The following is a 15521-nucleotide window of genomic DNA, read 5'->3' on the forward strand; positions in this document are numbered from 1 at the left end:
GAGTGCTGCTGTTATGTGACATGAAGGCACAACAGGAAGGAAAGAAGGGAGGAAGGGAGGAAGGGAGGAAGGAAGGAAGGGAAGGAAGGAAGGAAGGAAGGAAGGAAGAGAGGAAGGATGGGAGGAAGGAAGGAAGGAAGGAAGAAAGAAAGAAAGAAAGAAAGAAAGAAAGAAAGAAAGAAAGAAAGAAAGAAAGAAAGAGGAGAGAGAGACACCACGGCTTCTTTCCAGCCTCCAGATCTTCTATTCTTCATGTTCTACAACAGTTCTGGGCAGCAATTTCAACTTGATGGGATTCTTTGGTTGCACAAACCCTCTGTTGTCCAGCTCCAGAGGGATCTTCCCCATTAACCGAAAGAAAGGGAGAAAGAAACATCACAGAGATGGAATTAAATAGAGGTGATTCTTCAAAGGAGGCCTGAGATGACTACCAAGAGCAATGTTTTACCTGTCTACACGAGGCCTCTGTAGTATTTTGTTCAACTCAAATGTCTTTTCCCACTGTTTGTGTTGTAACTAACAAGGGCACAGGGAGTGTCTGGACCTTCACGCTGGTGTTGTGAACACCAAACAGGACTTTACTATCAGTAGACATAGAAGCAAAACCACATGGAGTGATGATAATTGAAATGTAGTTAACAAGTTGGCTCTCCATCCATGCTATTCATTGCAGAATCACACACACACACATACACACACACACACACACACACGGTGGACTCTCATCCCAAAAAAGTTGACCCTGTCTTTCCAAAGAGATCTTCCTTTCACGTTCATCACCTCTTTGTGTCTTTGTACAAGACATATATGTGAGATCAGAATTCAGTTGAGTGAACTCTTCAGTGAACGAGCAGAAGACTGCTTCCAACACATGGCATAGGACCTGGCTATCTCCGAGACCGCCTTCTGCCACAGATTCCCTCCCATAGACCGGTACGCTCCCACAGAGTGGGTCTCCTCAGGGTGCCGTCGGCCAAGCAATGTCGGCTGGCGACCCCCAGGGGGAGGGCCTTCTCTGTGGGTGCCCCTGCCCTCTGGAACGAACTACCCCCTGAGATCTGGACGATTCCGGATCTCCTTACTTTCCGCCGCGCCCTCAAGACATGGCTTTTCCAACAAGCGGCGGACCGGATCCCTCCTAAAATTTAACCCAAAAAATCTTTTAAAATTGTGGTGTTGAGATTTTATAAACCAAAATTAAACCAAAATAATCCGCCCCTAACACCCATACAAAAACAAAATTTATACAACACTCGGCGCCTGAGTCCCGTTGGGAGAAGGGCGGGATATAAATCAAATAAAATGAAATGAAATGAAATGAAGTTGTTCCCCTGTAAAAAAAAACAAACCTGACTCACCGTTGTCTCTTTGCAAGTTTGGAAGCGAATTTTTTGCAGCACAACCACCAGACCCATTTTCAGCACCAGGAGGGCGAAACGCATAGCGATGCAGTTTCTGGGACCCGCTCCGAAAGGGAGGAAGACATACGGGTCTCGGCTCTCTTTGTTCTCTTTGCTAAACCTATTTGCAAATCAGAGAAAAATCATGGCTGAGCAACGTTTCTGTATTTTAGGAGAAGAGTGCTCATGGCTGGGGTGGGGGGGTGGTCATTAGCCTGGAGTCATTATGTCTCCACGGTCTAAGTTCAACCCCACAATCTGCATTGACCGTTATCTGGTGCCAATTTAGTGTTGAACTTTAGTTGACTAGATTCTTGTGTGTAAACTTCAGCAATACATCTTCTGAATTGCAACAATGTATGTGACAAGTATATTTTTAATGATGTAGGCAGTTGCTTTAGTTTGGCAAGATTCTGTCTGCAGATGAGGAACAATAAAGAGAAATGTGTAAAAGTAGTTTCCGCTTAATTAATGTGGGCTTGTCGAGGAGTTACACCCCAGAATCTTAGAGTCTATTATGATATCCAATTCATGACAGCTACAATGTAAGTCAACAGACCCTATCTCCCATATTTTGGCCCAACCAGCCGTGTTCAAAAGGAAAATATTTTCTAACTATCTTCTAAGATAGAAGATTAAATATAATTTCCTTCATATAACTTTTCTCTTCTACTCCTATCAGTGTGGCTCGATGCCAGTTGCCCTACAGCTTTTCGTTCAGTTGTTGGGACATTAAACCAAGCCATTGTCTCAGCTGCTACAGTCAGCTTAGCTATCATTTTCTCCACTGGAACTTAATTAAGTTCCAACCACAGTTTATGGATGTGGATCATAAAAAAAAGCCCTGCATGACATTGTTGATGTCAAAGAATGATCCACCTCTCATTTGAGATGTTACAGCCAACACGTTGCTCCCTGATGCCTTCACGGTGCTGTGTCCCTTATTCACTAGTTTCAGAAGAACGGTGTTGCTCACAACATACCTCTCAGGTCTGAACTCCTCGGGCTCAGGCCAATATTCCGGGACACGATGCAAGACAAAAACAGGGACAACAACCACGGTCCCTTCTGGGATGGTCACTCCATGGATTTCCACTGTCTTTTTGCAAACTCTATCAAGACGTTCCGCCGGAGGGTAAAGACGAAATGTTTCATTCACCACCATGTCTAGATATTCCATATGTTGGATGGCCTCATAAGTGGGAGGGGCCTACATAAAAGATCAAAACCAAACCAAATAAATAACATTCTGGTGTACAAGAGGTGGTTTAGAAGCAAAGGATCAGAACTGGAATCCTAAAGAAAATGTTCTCGCACAACAGGAATCATAGAATACCAGCCATCTCCCACCTCCTCAAGGTTTACATTTCAGTTTTGTAATCTTTGCAGTAAGGAGAAGAAGTCCTGTCCTGTCAGAACAAGAATCTGGTTTTGCTCTTCTACATCTGCTACTTTTGGGAAGCACCCAACTTGACAGAGAGGAAGGATCAAACAAGGAATTAGCTTGGAGTCTCTGCACAACTACAAAGGGGCTAGGACCCTTCACCCCCTAAGTTCCTTGGAGCCTTATCTAATTGTTCCCAGGAGTTGGCTGCCAGCCTGGGGAGATTCCTGTATTACAGACAGAACATAATAAAGTTGTTAGCTTGAAGTCTGCATGTGTGGGGCTGGTGGGACAGCTCCTAAAACGATCCATCCTCAGATAACATAGATGTATAAGACACAATAAATTCTTACCTGATTGGGAAACGTTTCATTGATCTCTTGATACAATTTCTCTTGAACATCAGGATGGGTGGCCAGACAATAAGATACGAAGCTGAGTGTGATACCGATGGTGTCATAACCACCAAAAATAAAAATTATTGACTGGGCCAAAATCTCTTTGTCTGTTAAAGCTGTCAGACACGAAAAGAAAGCATAGAAAAAGCTGGTGATAATCTGCTCAACATTCACTATTACACCACACACACACACACACACACACACACACACACACATACACGCTAGCAAATATCTCAAATTGACTTGTGGCTTTCAGGGTAACACAATTATCCCAGGGATCTGATTTGATCAACAGTTTTAAACAGCTTTCTCTCTCATCATACGAAGAAAGTCAGCAGTTGTATTTGCAGCTGCAGGGAAAACTAAAATACCAAACACTAGTTTGATCAAATGAACACATCTATCAAATTGTGGGACAGTTTGAATATTAGCACAGGGTAGGAAGAGCAGATAAAGATGTAATTTTAATCAACATTAAACTTAAACAAAGTCTTTAGAATCCTCTCTTTGTCTTCTATCTATTCTTTCAAACTCACTTCGGCTAAAGGAAACTATATTTTGCCGGGGGAAAAATCAAAGTTTGAAGCTGACACTAAGGTTAATAAACTGTAGACACGATTAGTTATAGTTTAACGTTATATTGGAAGGGTGACCAATTTAAAATAGAAGCATTTTTGATCTCCTTGGGACTCTGTTCTAGGAGGCATGTGTGAAGAGCAAGAGGACTTAAAAGAGGTTTGAAGTTAAAGTTGCACCCCTTCTGCACCAGGGTGACCTAACGTAGACAGGTAAGCTGCAAATTCAAGGTGATAATCACTTGAAGGAGTGATGTAGGTGTCTTGCCCATCTATTGTCTCTTATCTCATTATCTTTCAGGCGAAGCCTTCTCTGTAATCAACATTCTGATCCCATGTCAGTAAAGCCGGCCTTTGTGCATAGCATCCAACCTACAACATATTTGATCCATCCTTTCTCCCAGCGCCTCGTGGCTTCAGCATCATTTGCTAATGTTTATTTTGAGTTCATCCGTGCACATCAATATGCCCCAAGCAACCTTTTTTTTTCCTTTCAAAAGCAAGATCTGTAACTTTACCTTTCTCTGAATTTGCCTCCCCGGAGGTGTTGGCTGCAGCCTGAGAGTCCACCATGAGCTGCAGAAAGTCAACCCGGTTCTGGAATGGTAGAGAGACCCCAAAACTGTCATTAAGGAGATACAACTAACATTGATGGCTCCAATTGCCCATTGTAGACTTCAAAGGTGTTTGAGGTGCTCTCTGAGCTTGCTTGTTTTTCTTGCAGATGTTTCATTATCCAAACTAGGTAATGTCATCAGGGCTGGATGGGAGTGAGGTTTCATCATCATAGCACTGATGACATTACCTTGTTGGGCCATGAAAGGTCTGCAAGAAAACCGCCAAGTTCAGAGAGTACCAAGGATCCCCCTTGTCAACCCTGAGCTACAAATATTCTCCTTTATTAGAAGGTATTTGAAACTCAATGTGAAGTTCTGAAACCTGCCTGGCATGCACAAACATACACCGAGTGCACAAAATCCAGGTCACAAAGGCCACGGAACAAGACCAACCACGAGACAAATAGTCTAGACTGACCGTGTGGTTCTCCTTTTGTCGATCTTCTTTGATTTTTTTGACGACACCATTGAAGAAGTCTATCGAAGACTTGGGAAACACGCTAAAGTTGAGCTTTTCCAGCACTGGAGTAAGGAATGGGAAAAGAACTGGGGGAAGGGTGGGGGAGTGGGGAAAAAAAACAGATCATTTGCCTGAACACAACCAAGCTGCAACACAGTGAGAAAAACACAGCAGGAAGCTCCCAATAGCTTTTTTGTTTATTTATTTGTTTTAGGAGAAAGACTCTAGCAAAGTTGCAGGTCTATTGTGAGAGAGTTGCAATACTGATCGAGGCAGGGTAAAATTGATTGAGTAAAATAATAATAATAATAATAACAACAACACAAAACAAAACAAAACAAAACAACAACAACAACAACAACAACAACAACAACAATAATAATAATAATAATAATAATAATAATAATAATAATAATAGAGTTGGAAGGGATCTTGAAGGTCTTCTAGTCCAACCCCCTGCTTAGGCAGGAAACCTATATTCCAGACGAATGGCTGTCCAATTTCTTCTTAAAAGCCTCCAGTGATAGAACATCCACAACCTCTGGTTAATTGTTCTCCATGTCAAGAAACCTCTCCTTACTTCCAGGTTGTTTCTCTCTTTGATTAGTTTCCATCCATTGCTTCTTGTCCTGCCTTCTGGTGTTTTGGAGAATAGCTTGACTCCCTCTTCTTTGGGGCAGCCCCTGAGAGATTGGAACACTGCTATCATGTCCCCCCTCGTCCTTCTCTTCGTTAGACTAGAAATTTAATAAAGCTATAGCTTGAATAGCTATTGCAAAAGTTTTCTTCTACCGTACTTTCCCCATAATTTACCAACCAACACAGGTTGGGATGGTAGCCAATGAAGACCTTGAGTAATGTTAGTTTAGGGAAAGAAGGTCTAAATTTCTAGTGAAGGATCTTAGGTACTGAACAATTAGTGGCAAAACAACTTTTCTCAGCCATGAAACACCCAGTCTGATTTTTCTTTTCTTTTCTCCTCTCAGCTAATTTTTATGGAAAGATGAAAAGTGCAAGACATGGGGAAAACACAGGAATGTTACTCAGATATTGTTGGAATCAAGAATGAAGTGCAGCCTAGAATGAGTGCCTTTCCAGCAAGCAACCAAGATGCAGAGCAGAGATGTTCACCTCTGTGGCCTACAAACACATCTTACCAGTTAAGATTAAAATAGGATTGAGGAAGCTAAAATTGAGGATCTTCTTGATGTTCACAACAACAGGATCATTGGGATGGTTGAGGGAGTCAACGTTGATGCCAAATGAAGTGCTGGTTACCACATCCAAACTGTAGGCTGAAAAGATCCTGGAGGGAAGAAGGAGAAGCCTAGTGTGGAGGTTCAACCACTGGAAGCCACCTCCTGATATATTCAATGGGTCATTTCAGGAATCCTTTAATAGTTGCATGAGGGATTTCACGTATTATGGAAATTATGAACCCTCAGGTCCAACATCATTTTTATATGCTTTGGTTACGAACTCTCCTTTTGTAAATTTATGCTAGAAAAGGGAAACTCTCCACCAAATTCTCATAGATACTACTTACAGCCTCATATCCATCACTTCATCATTGTCCACTTTCTTCTGAAGGTTCTTCACCAAGATTTCATGATAATGGTTGATGATGGGCAGCATCTGACAGGAAGACCAAGGTATGAGATGCAGTAGACACTTCTACCATTTATAGGCTGAAACCAATAAGACGGTTCAGATAGCCATTTGCAAATCACTCGGTGTGAAGCAACTTCAATCTGGGTTACTTTCTTCTGTGTGAGTCTTCTCATGCTTAAAAACAACCACTAACAATATTTAATGGCGGGCACGAATCGCTGAGAAGTCTGAAAGGCATCCAACCCTCATCGCTTACCTCCTTCAGCCTCCCACTGGTGAAACTGGGAGACCAGGTATTGCGAATCCTCTTCCACTGTTCATTGACAGTGAAGAATATGGCTGTGTCCAGATCGCCATTCAGACCAAAATTCTGAATAATGGGAAATATAAAGAAAATGAAAACAGAAAAGTTTCATGCTGTTCTTTCTCAGTCCTTTCCTTTAAATTTGCTTTTATTAGCTGTATGTCATCTCTCTCATGTCTCCCATTTATCTATCTATCTATCTATCTATCTATCTATCTATCTATCTATCTATCTATCTATCTATCTATCTATCTATCTATCTATCATCTATCTATCTATCTATCTATCTATCTATCTATCTATCTATCATCTCTATCATGTCAGTCAGTCAGTCAGTCAGTCAGTCAGTCAGTCAGTCAGTCAGTCTGTCTGTCTGTATCTCTCTCTCTCTCTCTCTCTCTCTCTCTCTCTCTCTCTCTCTCTCTCTCTCTCTCTCTCTCTATCTATCTATCTATCTATCTATCTATCTATCTATCTATCTATCTATCATCTCCATCTCTATGTCTGTCTGTCTGTCTGTCTATCATCTATCTACCTACTTACATAACTACCTACTGTAGCTATCTCTCTGAACTCAAGATGGCATATTGTTCCACTTCCAATCTCTTTCACAACAACTACATGAGTTTCGGTGGAGAAAGAGTGACTGGCCCAAAGTCACTTGGGAGGCTTCCAGGATTCAGGGAGACCTTGGACCCAGGTCTCCCCAGTGCCAGCCCAACACCTAAACCACAACTGCTCTTCCCAGTTCCCTTGCTGGGCTTCTGTTTCTCGGCCCTGGTGAAGTTCTAACAGCCTCACGTTTGGATACCTACCCGGCGATTGGTGAAATAAGTATGGAATTCTTTGACCAGGACACTTTTAATGAGGGCGGGATCCAGAATGGCCATCACAGGTTGCCGGCCATCAAACAGTCTGATTGTCAAAACAAAAATAGATGTTTTGAAATGTAGGGTTTATCTTTATAAAGAGACAGGATCAAGTTTTCCTATTTTCCTGCTGAATAGCCAGTCAAGTAGAGAACATTGTCCTGAAGTTCAGTTCTTGGCTCAAAAGGGATGTGGGGGGTCCTTGGTGCTCTCTGACCTTAGTTGTTTTCTTCTAGTACTAATCTAGCATTAATGATGTTCCCTAGTTGGGTCATGAAACGTCTTCAAGAAAGCAAGCAAGCTCAGAGAGCACAAAGAACCCCTCATTTCAACCTTGAGCTACAGATCTTCTCCTTTATTGCTATCAAAAGGGATGTGTTTGTTGCAAATGTGATTCTGCACAATTGTCTATTTCTTAAGGATTTGAGGAGGGGAGGAAATAAGGATGAGAATCTCAGTTTATCCAACCTACGTCTCTACTCGGACAGCAAAAGCAAATTAAATCCTGCAGACCGATTAAAAGCTCCTTCCCTTATGAAGGTGACATTCTGACAGGTGACTCACCCCCAGAGTTTGCCGTATCTCTCAAAGCATATCTGGTCAAACTGCAGAATACCCTGTCAAGTTAAAGAGGGAGATCAGTGAAAACAAGGCAGTGTAATCCTTTCTTCAACAGAGACTGGAAGAGTATGAACAGCTATTAAAAGCCCTTCAACTAGTAAGCCTTGAGTCCCTGTTGATGATATGGTTAAATCGATACAGGGACAATATCTTCAGAATGGACACCAAGGAATTCTGAGAGAGGTGCCAAAGAAAGGCAGATGGCTTTAGTGGTAGTCCTCATCTTATGACTATGAATAGTCATAAGCCTGAGGACTACCTCAGTTTAATACTAGTAGTCTTTATTCTTTCAGACCTTCTTCTGAGGAGGCAAAGAAGAGGTGATTCAAGTCACAATGTCCCCCTTGGGGGAGGGGGGGGAAGGAAGCAATCTCTTTTCACCATTGGGTTTGTCTACAGGTTACTGGGATATGAAGCAGTACAATATACTCACATGCCGATATTCGTGGAAACTTCCGATAAAAGGCAGTGGTCTTGGGCCAGGAATTCCCAATTTCTTGAAGAAATTATACGGCCAGGTCCCATAGCTGAAAGAAAAAAAAAGAATATTAGCAGGATAATGTCACTGGGTTCCAAACAAAGAAGGCTTGGCAGGTGGAGAAGATCAGAAGGTCCATCAACCCCACCTTGAAGGACAGCAAAGATGTCCTAGATGCAGAGAATGGGGAAGATGACCTCGACAAAGCTGTGCAGAAGCGGTTTTCCAGGTAAGGGGGGCTGAAACATTTTTAAGTCCAGAAAAAGGAGGAAGCACTTGGAAGCTGCTCAAGCAGACCCTTCCCTAATTCACTGCTCTATAAGGAGGGGGAGGAGGCTGTCCAGTGCAATAGATAGATAGATAGATAGATAATTTAATTTGTATACCGCCCTTCTCCATAGGACTCAGGGCGGTTCACAGCATATTAAAAACAAATAATATACACACAATACAAAAAAATGCAAAATACAAAAATACAGAAATACAAAAAATAAACCCCGATAAAAGCCGAATTAAAACCAAATATTACCAGCTGTGTTTCCAATTAAAATACTTTTAAAATTATCCCTACCTAAAATCCTCCCTAGGTCAGGCCCGCTTGCTGGAAAAACCATGTCTTGAGGATGACCTGTTATTATAACAAACCATGACCTGTTATTATAACAAACCATGTCTTGAGACAATGACCTGTTATTATAACAAACCCCATGAAAATAAATCTAGCCTTCTGGTGCAGTTGATTTCCCGGTCTAGTCTTGCTACTAAGGTTGATATAGGAAGAATGGCATTGATAGCGTTTATCCTCTTGGGTTGTGCCACCACCACCACCACCACCACCACCACCTGGGTACCAAAGTGTTAATTCCTGCGGTTTTCCACCTCCAGTTCTCTTCCACCTACGTAGCAGTTCAAAGTCGCTTGAAGCAGAGCAACGGGACAATGTCAACAAGAAGAACAGAGGAGAGGAGCGAAGAATGGAGGAGAGAAGAGAGGAACGGAGAAGAGAGAAGAACAGAGAAGAGGAGATAAAAGAAGAAAAGAGGAGAGTTGAGTAGAGTGGAACGGAGCGGAGCAGAGGAGGGGGAAGAGAGCAGAGAAGAAGAAAAGTTTTAACAGAAAAAAAAACCAAAAACCTGAAATCAAATCGAGTCGCAAGTTACCACAACTTCGATCCAATAACCGGCTCCACCTTGCGCTTTTACGCCACCAAAAGCCCCAGTCCCGTCCTGCAACTCCGGGAGGGGGTTCCCCCCGTTTCCCTCTGCCCCCTCTAAACCCCCCCCCCGGCCTCGAGCAGCCCCCACTTACAGCAGCCCCAGGGCCAGGAGCAGCAGGAGCAGCGCCCAGGTTCCCAGCGCCCAGCCCAGGACCGGGTCTCCCATGGCGAGCGCTTCTGCGGACCCCCGGGCGGTTTCTGCAAGTGCCTGGGGTTTTATAGCTGCAGCGACTACTAGCTCTAGTTCGGGTGTCGGATGGGGTGGAAAGTTCATTGTCCGGGCTTGTGGGTTGTTTGCGAACGTTATCTAACTGTCCTCGGGAAAAGGAGCCAAGTCCTCGGGGCGGCCTCCTGCGGCCGGTCCAAGTTAGGACTACAAGCCCGAGAATGTCCGGCCATTCCTGGGATATGTAGTCCTAACAACTGGAGAGGGTCGCTCTTTTCCTTTCTCTTTCTCCTCCTCTTCCACCTTGTCCTTCCGCTCCACCTTCTCCTTCTCCTTTTCCTCCTTCTCCTGGTCCTTCCCCTCCACCTTCTCCTTCTCCTTCTCCTCCTTTTCCTGGTCCTTCCGCTCCACCTTCTCCTTCTCCTTCTTCTCCTTCTCCTGGTTCTTCCGCTGCACCTTCTCCTTCTCCTTCTTCTCCTTCTCCTCCTTCTCCTGGTCCTTCCGCTCCACCTTCTCCTTCTCCTCCTTCTCCTGGTCCTTCCGCTGCACCTTCTCCTTCTCCTTCTTCTCCTGGTCCTTCCGCTCCACCTTCTCCTTCTCCTCCTTCTCCTCCTTCTCCTGGTCCTTCCGCTCCACCTTCTCCTTCTCCTTCTCCTTCTCCTTCTCCTGGTTCTTCCACTTCACCTTCTCCTTCTTCTCCTCCTTCTCCTGGTCCTTCCGCTCCACCTTCTCCTTCTCCTTCTCCTCCTTCTCTTGGTCCTTCTGCTCCACCTTCTCCTTCTCCTTCTTCTCCTGGTCCTTCCGCTCCACCTTCTCCTTCTCCTCAATTAAAAAAAAATGTTATGACCTGGCTATCATAAAGGACATCGTTTTGGATACCAGGAGTAAAATCTGTCATCACCTTTAAGGAAGGAAACATGATATTTGATGGGACAGAAAAATGAATGGGGAGCTGTTTTGGCTTTGATGCTCAAGCTAGTTTAGAGATATGCAGGAGGCTGAAATGTCTCCAATTAAACATGACCAAAACATTAATTTTCACCCCAGTATGACTTCCTCATTCAAGAGATTATACCGTGCATCCGAATGAAGACCGCCAAATGGGATAGGCTTGCCCTGATTTTAAATAAAGTAGTTTTATTATGTATTTTAATTTTCTTCTATGTTGCCCGAGGAGCTCTTTTTCCTAAAAAAAAAAGTAGCACTAAAATAATATTAAAATAAGCATTAAAATTATGCCCTCTCAAATAAATATAATGTCATTTAAATTAAAAAAAACCCTTCTTCTGTCTATTGTATTCCTTTACCTCTGCTTACCATAAATTGAGTAAATTAATGTTATGGTAGAACTTTTGAGAGGAAAATGTTCCTGACTTCCTTTATAATGGTGAGTTTCCATACACAGCGATTAGTTTTAAAGTCACTAGGCCACATGACAAATGCATAGGTGGTATAAATTTGGGCGAGGCGTTCCTTTCCAAGGGACATTGGATTGCATGGCTGTGTCTCCCAGCTTGCTCTCTTGGATCACATTCTTGAAGATCCCACCGGCTTTCCTGCTAGGATCAGGGGATCTCCTGGCAGACATGTGTCATCTCAAACTGAAGATCCCTCCTATTAGTAGCAGCAGTTTTAGCCTGTTTCCCCAAAGTGGCTTTTGAACAAGGATGTTTGATTCTAACTGAGCACCTGTGAGATTAAATTTAATATCCTCCACTTGTTTTGGGGTTTTGTTTTTTTAAAAAATGCTTGTGTTCCGTATTTGTGTGGCTCGGTGCCAGGGTCTGTTTTTTTAAAAAGAAAAAGTCTGGATGTAAAAACTAGGCCAGCGCTGCAGTCACTAAGCCATTTTAAATTGTCATTTTCCCCAGAATAGTTAATGCAGATTATGAGCGTAGATCATAAAAGGCTGAGCACAGGGCGGCAGACCCTGAATGTCAAACAATGATAAATGGACTATTTAATCATCGGCACACACGCACACACACACTCACTCACCTGCTTCCCAAGCCGTGATTTGCATGCAGCGGGATAGTCTTCTTGCCAAAGAACTTTTCTTGGGCTGAACAGTTTTGGTTCCTACAATATGGTGTCTCACGAAAGGGGTGGTTGTAGGTCCAGTTCCTCTTGGTTGCTCACTTCATTGACATCCCGTTTTCTTTCTCTTCGTCCTCCTCCTCCACCATTCTTTCTCTTTCTCCTTCTCCTTCTCTTCCTCCTCTACCATAATTCCTTGTCCCTCTCTTCCACCATCATGCGTTCTCCTCCTCCACCATCTTCTCCTTCTCCTTCTCCACCATCATTCCTTGTCCTTCTCTCCCATCATGCTATCTCCATCTCCTCTACCATCTTCTCTTTCTCCTTTCTCCTCCTCCTCTTCCTCCTCCTCCTCCTCCTCCTCCTCCTCCTCCTCCTCCTCCACTTCTTTTGTGTGTTTTACTTGTTCTCCTTAATTCTGAAGGTAAAAATCAAAACGAGAAGTCTGCTCATTTTGTCCCGTGACTCATGTCCTGTTATTTTACAGACTGGGGCTCCACCAAGCAGTATTCATACGTAGAGGGGAAACTTTGGAGAACTCTAAATTAAAGTTAAATGGGCCCAAAGTGACCCAGCCAGCTTTCATGCTGGGACTAGAACTCAACATCTCCTGGTTCACCTTCACCACTAGACCAAACTGACTCACCTAATAAGGTAATGCACCAAACCGGGCCGTCCCCTGCATTTTTGCACCTGCCTATTCTAGTTTATGTTTCACCGCTCCGGGCTGCACTTGAACCAAGAGTTTGAACTTGGGAGAAGTGACTGACGTCATGCAACAATTCACCTTGCAGAATCTGTGGTCAATTAAGGGAAGGTGATCTGCCTTAGCTTGAACGCATCTAAGGCTTGCTTAAGCAGAGAGCATGATGTAACCTCGCAGCAATTAAACCCAAGTCCTTTCTTTTGCTTTCGCTGAAAGGATTAGCAATTGCCACCCTGGGGAAAACATTTCACAACACGGAGCCGCTGGCACGCAAGGAGTGTTATTTATTTACTTGTCGATGTCTCACCTTCTCCAGTTTTCAAGGAACACCCAAAACATGAAAGAGATGGCTGCACCATAGTATATGGCCCAAGTCTTCCCCTTCTCTGCGATCTTTACCAAAACCTTGTGAGGTAGATGCAGGAGGAGAAGAAAAAAAAACTTGTTTAGAAATTCAGAGGAGCAGAGATTTTTATTTTTATTATATCAAGTTACTCGGGGGTTGAAAACCCCAGAAACAATTCATTTTGGGTCATTAAATGACAAGAAGAATCGGCTCAGCTACTGAGGATTTGCTGGTTTCTTGGTGACACTCTAAAGTTAGTTTTTCTCAGTACAATTGGCCCTGAAAGGGTAACCTCTTATGGTTAGTTTGTTTATCTGCCAAAGGAAGGGAAGATGATTGTGTTATGAAGGTTTATGAAGGAAATGGGGATGTCTAGTTTAATAAAAAGAAGGACTAGAGTTGACAAGATAGCAGTCTTCCAATATTTAAAGGGCTGCCACAAAGAAGGGAGGGAGTCAAGCTATTCTCCAAAGCCCCTGAAGGCAGGAGAAGAAGCAATGGATGGAAACTAACCAAGGAGAAAAGCAACTTAGAACTAAGGAGAAACTTCCTGACAGTGAGAACAATTAATGAGTGGAACAACCTGCCTCCAGAAGTTGTGAATGCTCCAACACCTCAAGTTTTTAAAAAGAGACTGGACAGCCGTTTGTCTGAAATGGTCTAGGGTTTCCTGCTTGAGCAGGGGGTTGGACTAGAAGACCTCCAAGGTCCCTTCCAAGCCTGTTACTGTATTCTGTTTCTCCCATTTCTGCTCACAAAGAACATTCTGGAAGAAGGCCTGGTGCTCCTTGCTAATATCGATAAAATAAGATGGATCTCGACATCTTACTATTGAGGATAACGTGGCAGAAGGAAGACGCCGAAGAGTAAGACGTAAAGTATTACAACATGAAATACCGTTAAGAAATGTCGCTATAAAATCTCGTTGACAATTATAAATTATAGAACACTCGGGCCGACCCTGAAATACCTTCTCTTCTCCGCCCACTATTTACAAAATTTAAGTCCCCACCCTTCCCCTTTTCCATAAGACATTGGTGAGCTCCAAAATTTGCTGAGCTGCAACTCATGGCATCGCTCATCCTCGGCTCCCGTGGCTGGGAAAGATGGAGGTTGGAGTTGAATATTTTTGACATTCTATTCTGCCTTTAGATAAATCCATAAAAATAAATAAGGCTTCTGCCTTCTGTTGAGGAAGCAATCAGGAGGCATCCCAGTTTCTACCACGGTGGCGAGAATTTGTATTGTTGTAGAACAATAATAATAATAATAAAGGCAAGCTACAAATCAATCAATCAATTAAACAAACAAATATAGTCATTCAGTGTGAAAGAAAAATAAGACGTATTGCATTCATTCAATAGAGAAAGGGACAATATTTCGCAATTCCCAGAAGTGGCCTACTTCCTAGGCGGCTTCCGGTGGATCGCATGGCCTCCTTCGTGGAGTTGCAATCCGGCAGGTCACATTGCCTCATCCATCAGCTGTCTTTCAGTCACAAGATCCGATTCAGCAAGCAGACAAAGGAAGTTATTTCAGGTTGTTCTATCAGCCTGGGAAATCCCTTTTCAAGGACTGCCCCGCTGTTCTGCTTCTTTCGGGACCTTTGCATCACCCAGTCATAAAGTCACAGGCGGCGAAGCATGTGATGTAGCTGAGATGACCTGTCAATCTGGAATGAATTCTGCCGTCCTTGTGTCTACTTGCTGTATGGCACACTGAGAAGGTTGTTGTGAGAAAAGACATCGCCCTCCAATGGAGCAGAGATAGACCAGCAGGTAGCACCTGCTAGCACTTCCACATTAGGGAATGTCTCTCTCTCTCCAATTATTGAAATGTAGGGGATGAGGGGGGAAAGAGACACTTCAGGTTGTGGGTGCAAAGACATCAAAGCTAAATTTTGGGGCTCCCTGCTTGAAAGTGCTGTAAGGGACAGTTCCCGAATTTGAGAGGTGCTGGTGCTCTCTGAGCCTGGTTGTTTTCTTGCAGACATTTCATTACCCAACTAGGTAACATCGTCAGAGCGAGTGAGTGTGGGGTTTGTTCACTGTTTATATACAGTTCTCTGCCCTGCCGATATTGGTGGCATTGTCCTTAGGCTGTTGTTGACAGAGATAGATAGATAGATAGATAGATAGATAGATAGATAGATAGATAGATAGATAGATAGATAGATAGATATGATAGATATATATATAGACAGAGATAGATAGATAGATAGATAGATAGATAGATAGATAGATAGATAGATATAGATAGATAGACAGAGATGATAGATAGATATAGAGATAGATATAGAGATAGATAGATAGATAGATAGATAGATAGAT

The 15521-nt window shown here is 43.2% G+C and overlaps 1 protein-coding gene across 1 annotated transcript; it reads right to left on the reverse strand.

Annotated features, from left to right (window-relative positions):
* Positions 1 to 229: 229 nt before the first annotated feature.
* On the reverse strand, positions 230 to 10102 carry LOC107290608 (cytochrome P450 3A24-like). The gene is made up of 13 exons (XM_015819504.1): positions 10029 to 10102; positions 8676 to 8769; positions 8186 to 8238; positions 7568 to 7667; positions 6705 to 6818; positions 6384 to 6472; positions 5995 to 6143; positions 4796 to 4923; positions 4279 to 4357; positions 3138 to 3298; positions 2384 to 2610; positions 1359 to 1521; positions 230 to 339 (listed from the first exon to the last, which is right to left on the reverse strand). The coding sequence occupies exons 1-13, from the start codon at positions 10100 to 10102 to the stop codon at positions 244 to 246; spliced, it is 1527 nt and encodes a 508-aa protein (XP_015674990.1). The 3' UTR covers positions 230 to 243.
* Between the last annotated feature and the right edge of the window lie 5419 nt (positions 10103 to 15521).

Source organism: Protobothrops mucrosquamatus, unplaced genomic scaffold (genome assembly GCF_001527695.2).
Source record: "Protobothrops mucrosquamatus isolate PMUCROS unplaced genomic scaffold, P.Mucros_1.0 scaffold942, whole genome shotgun sequence".
In the NCBI taxonomy this organism is placed as follows: domain Eukaryota; kingdom Metazoa; phylum Chordata; class Lepidosauria; order Squamata; family Viperidae; genus Protobothrops; species Protobothrops mucrosquamatus.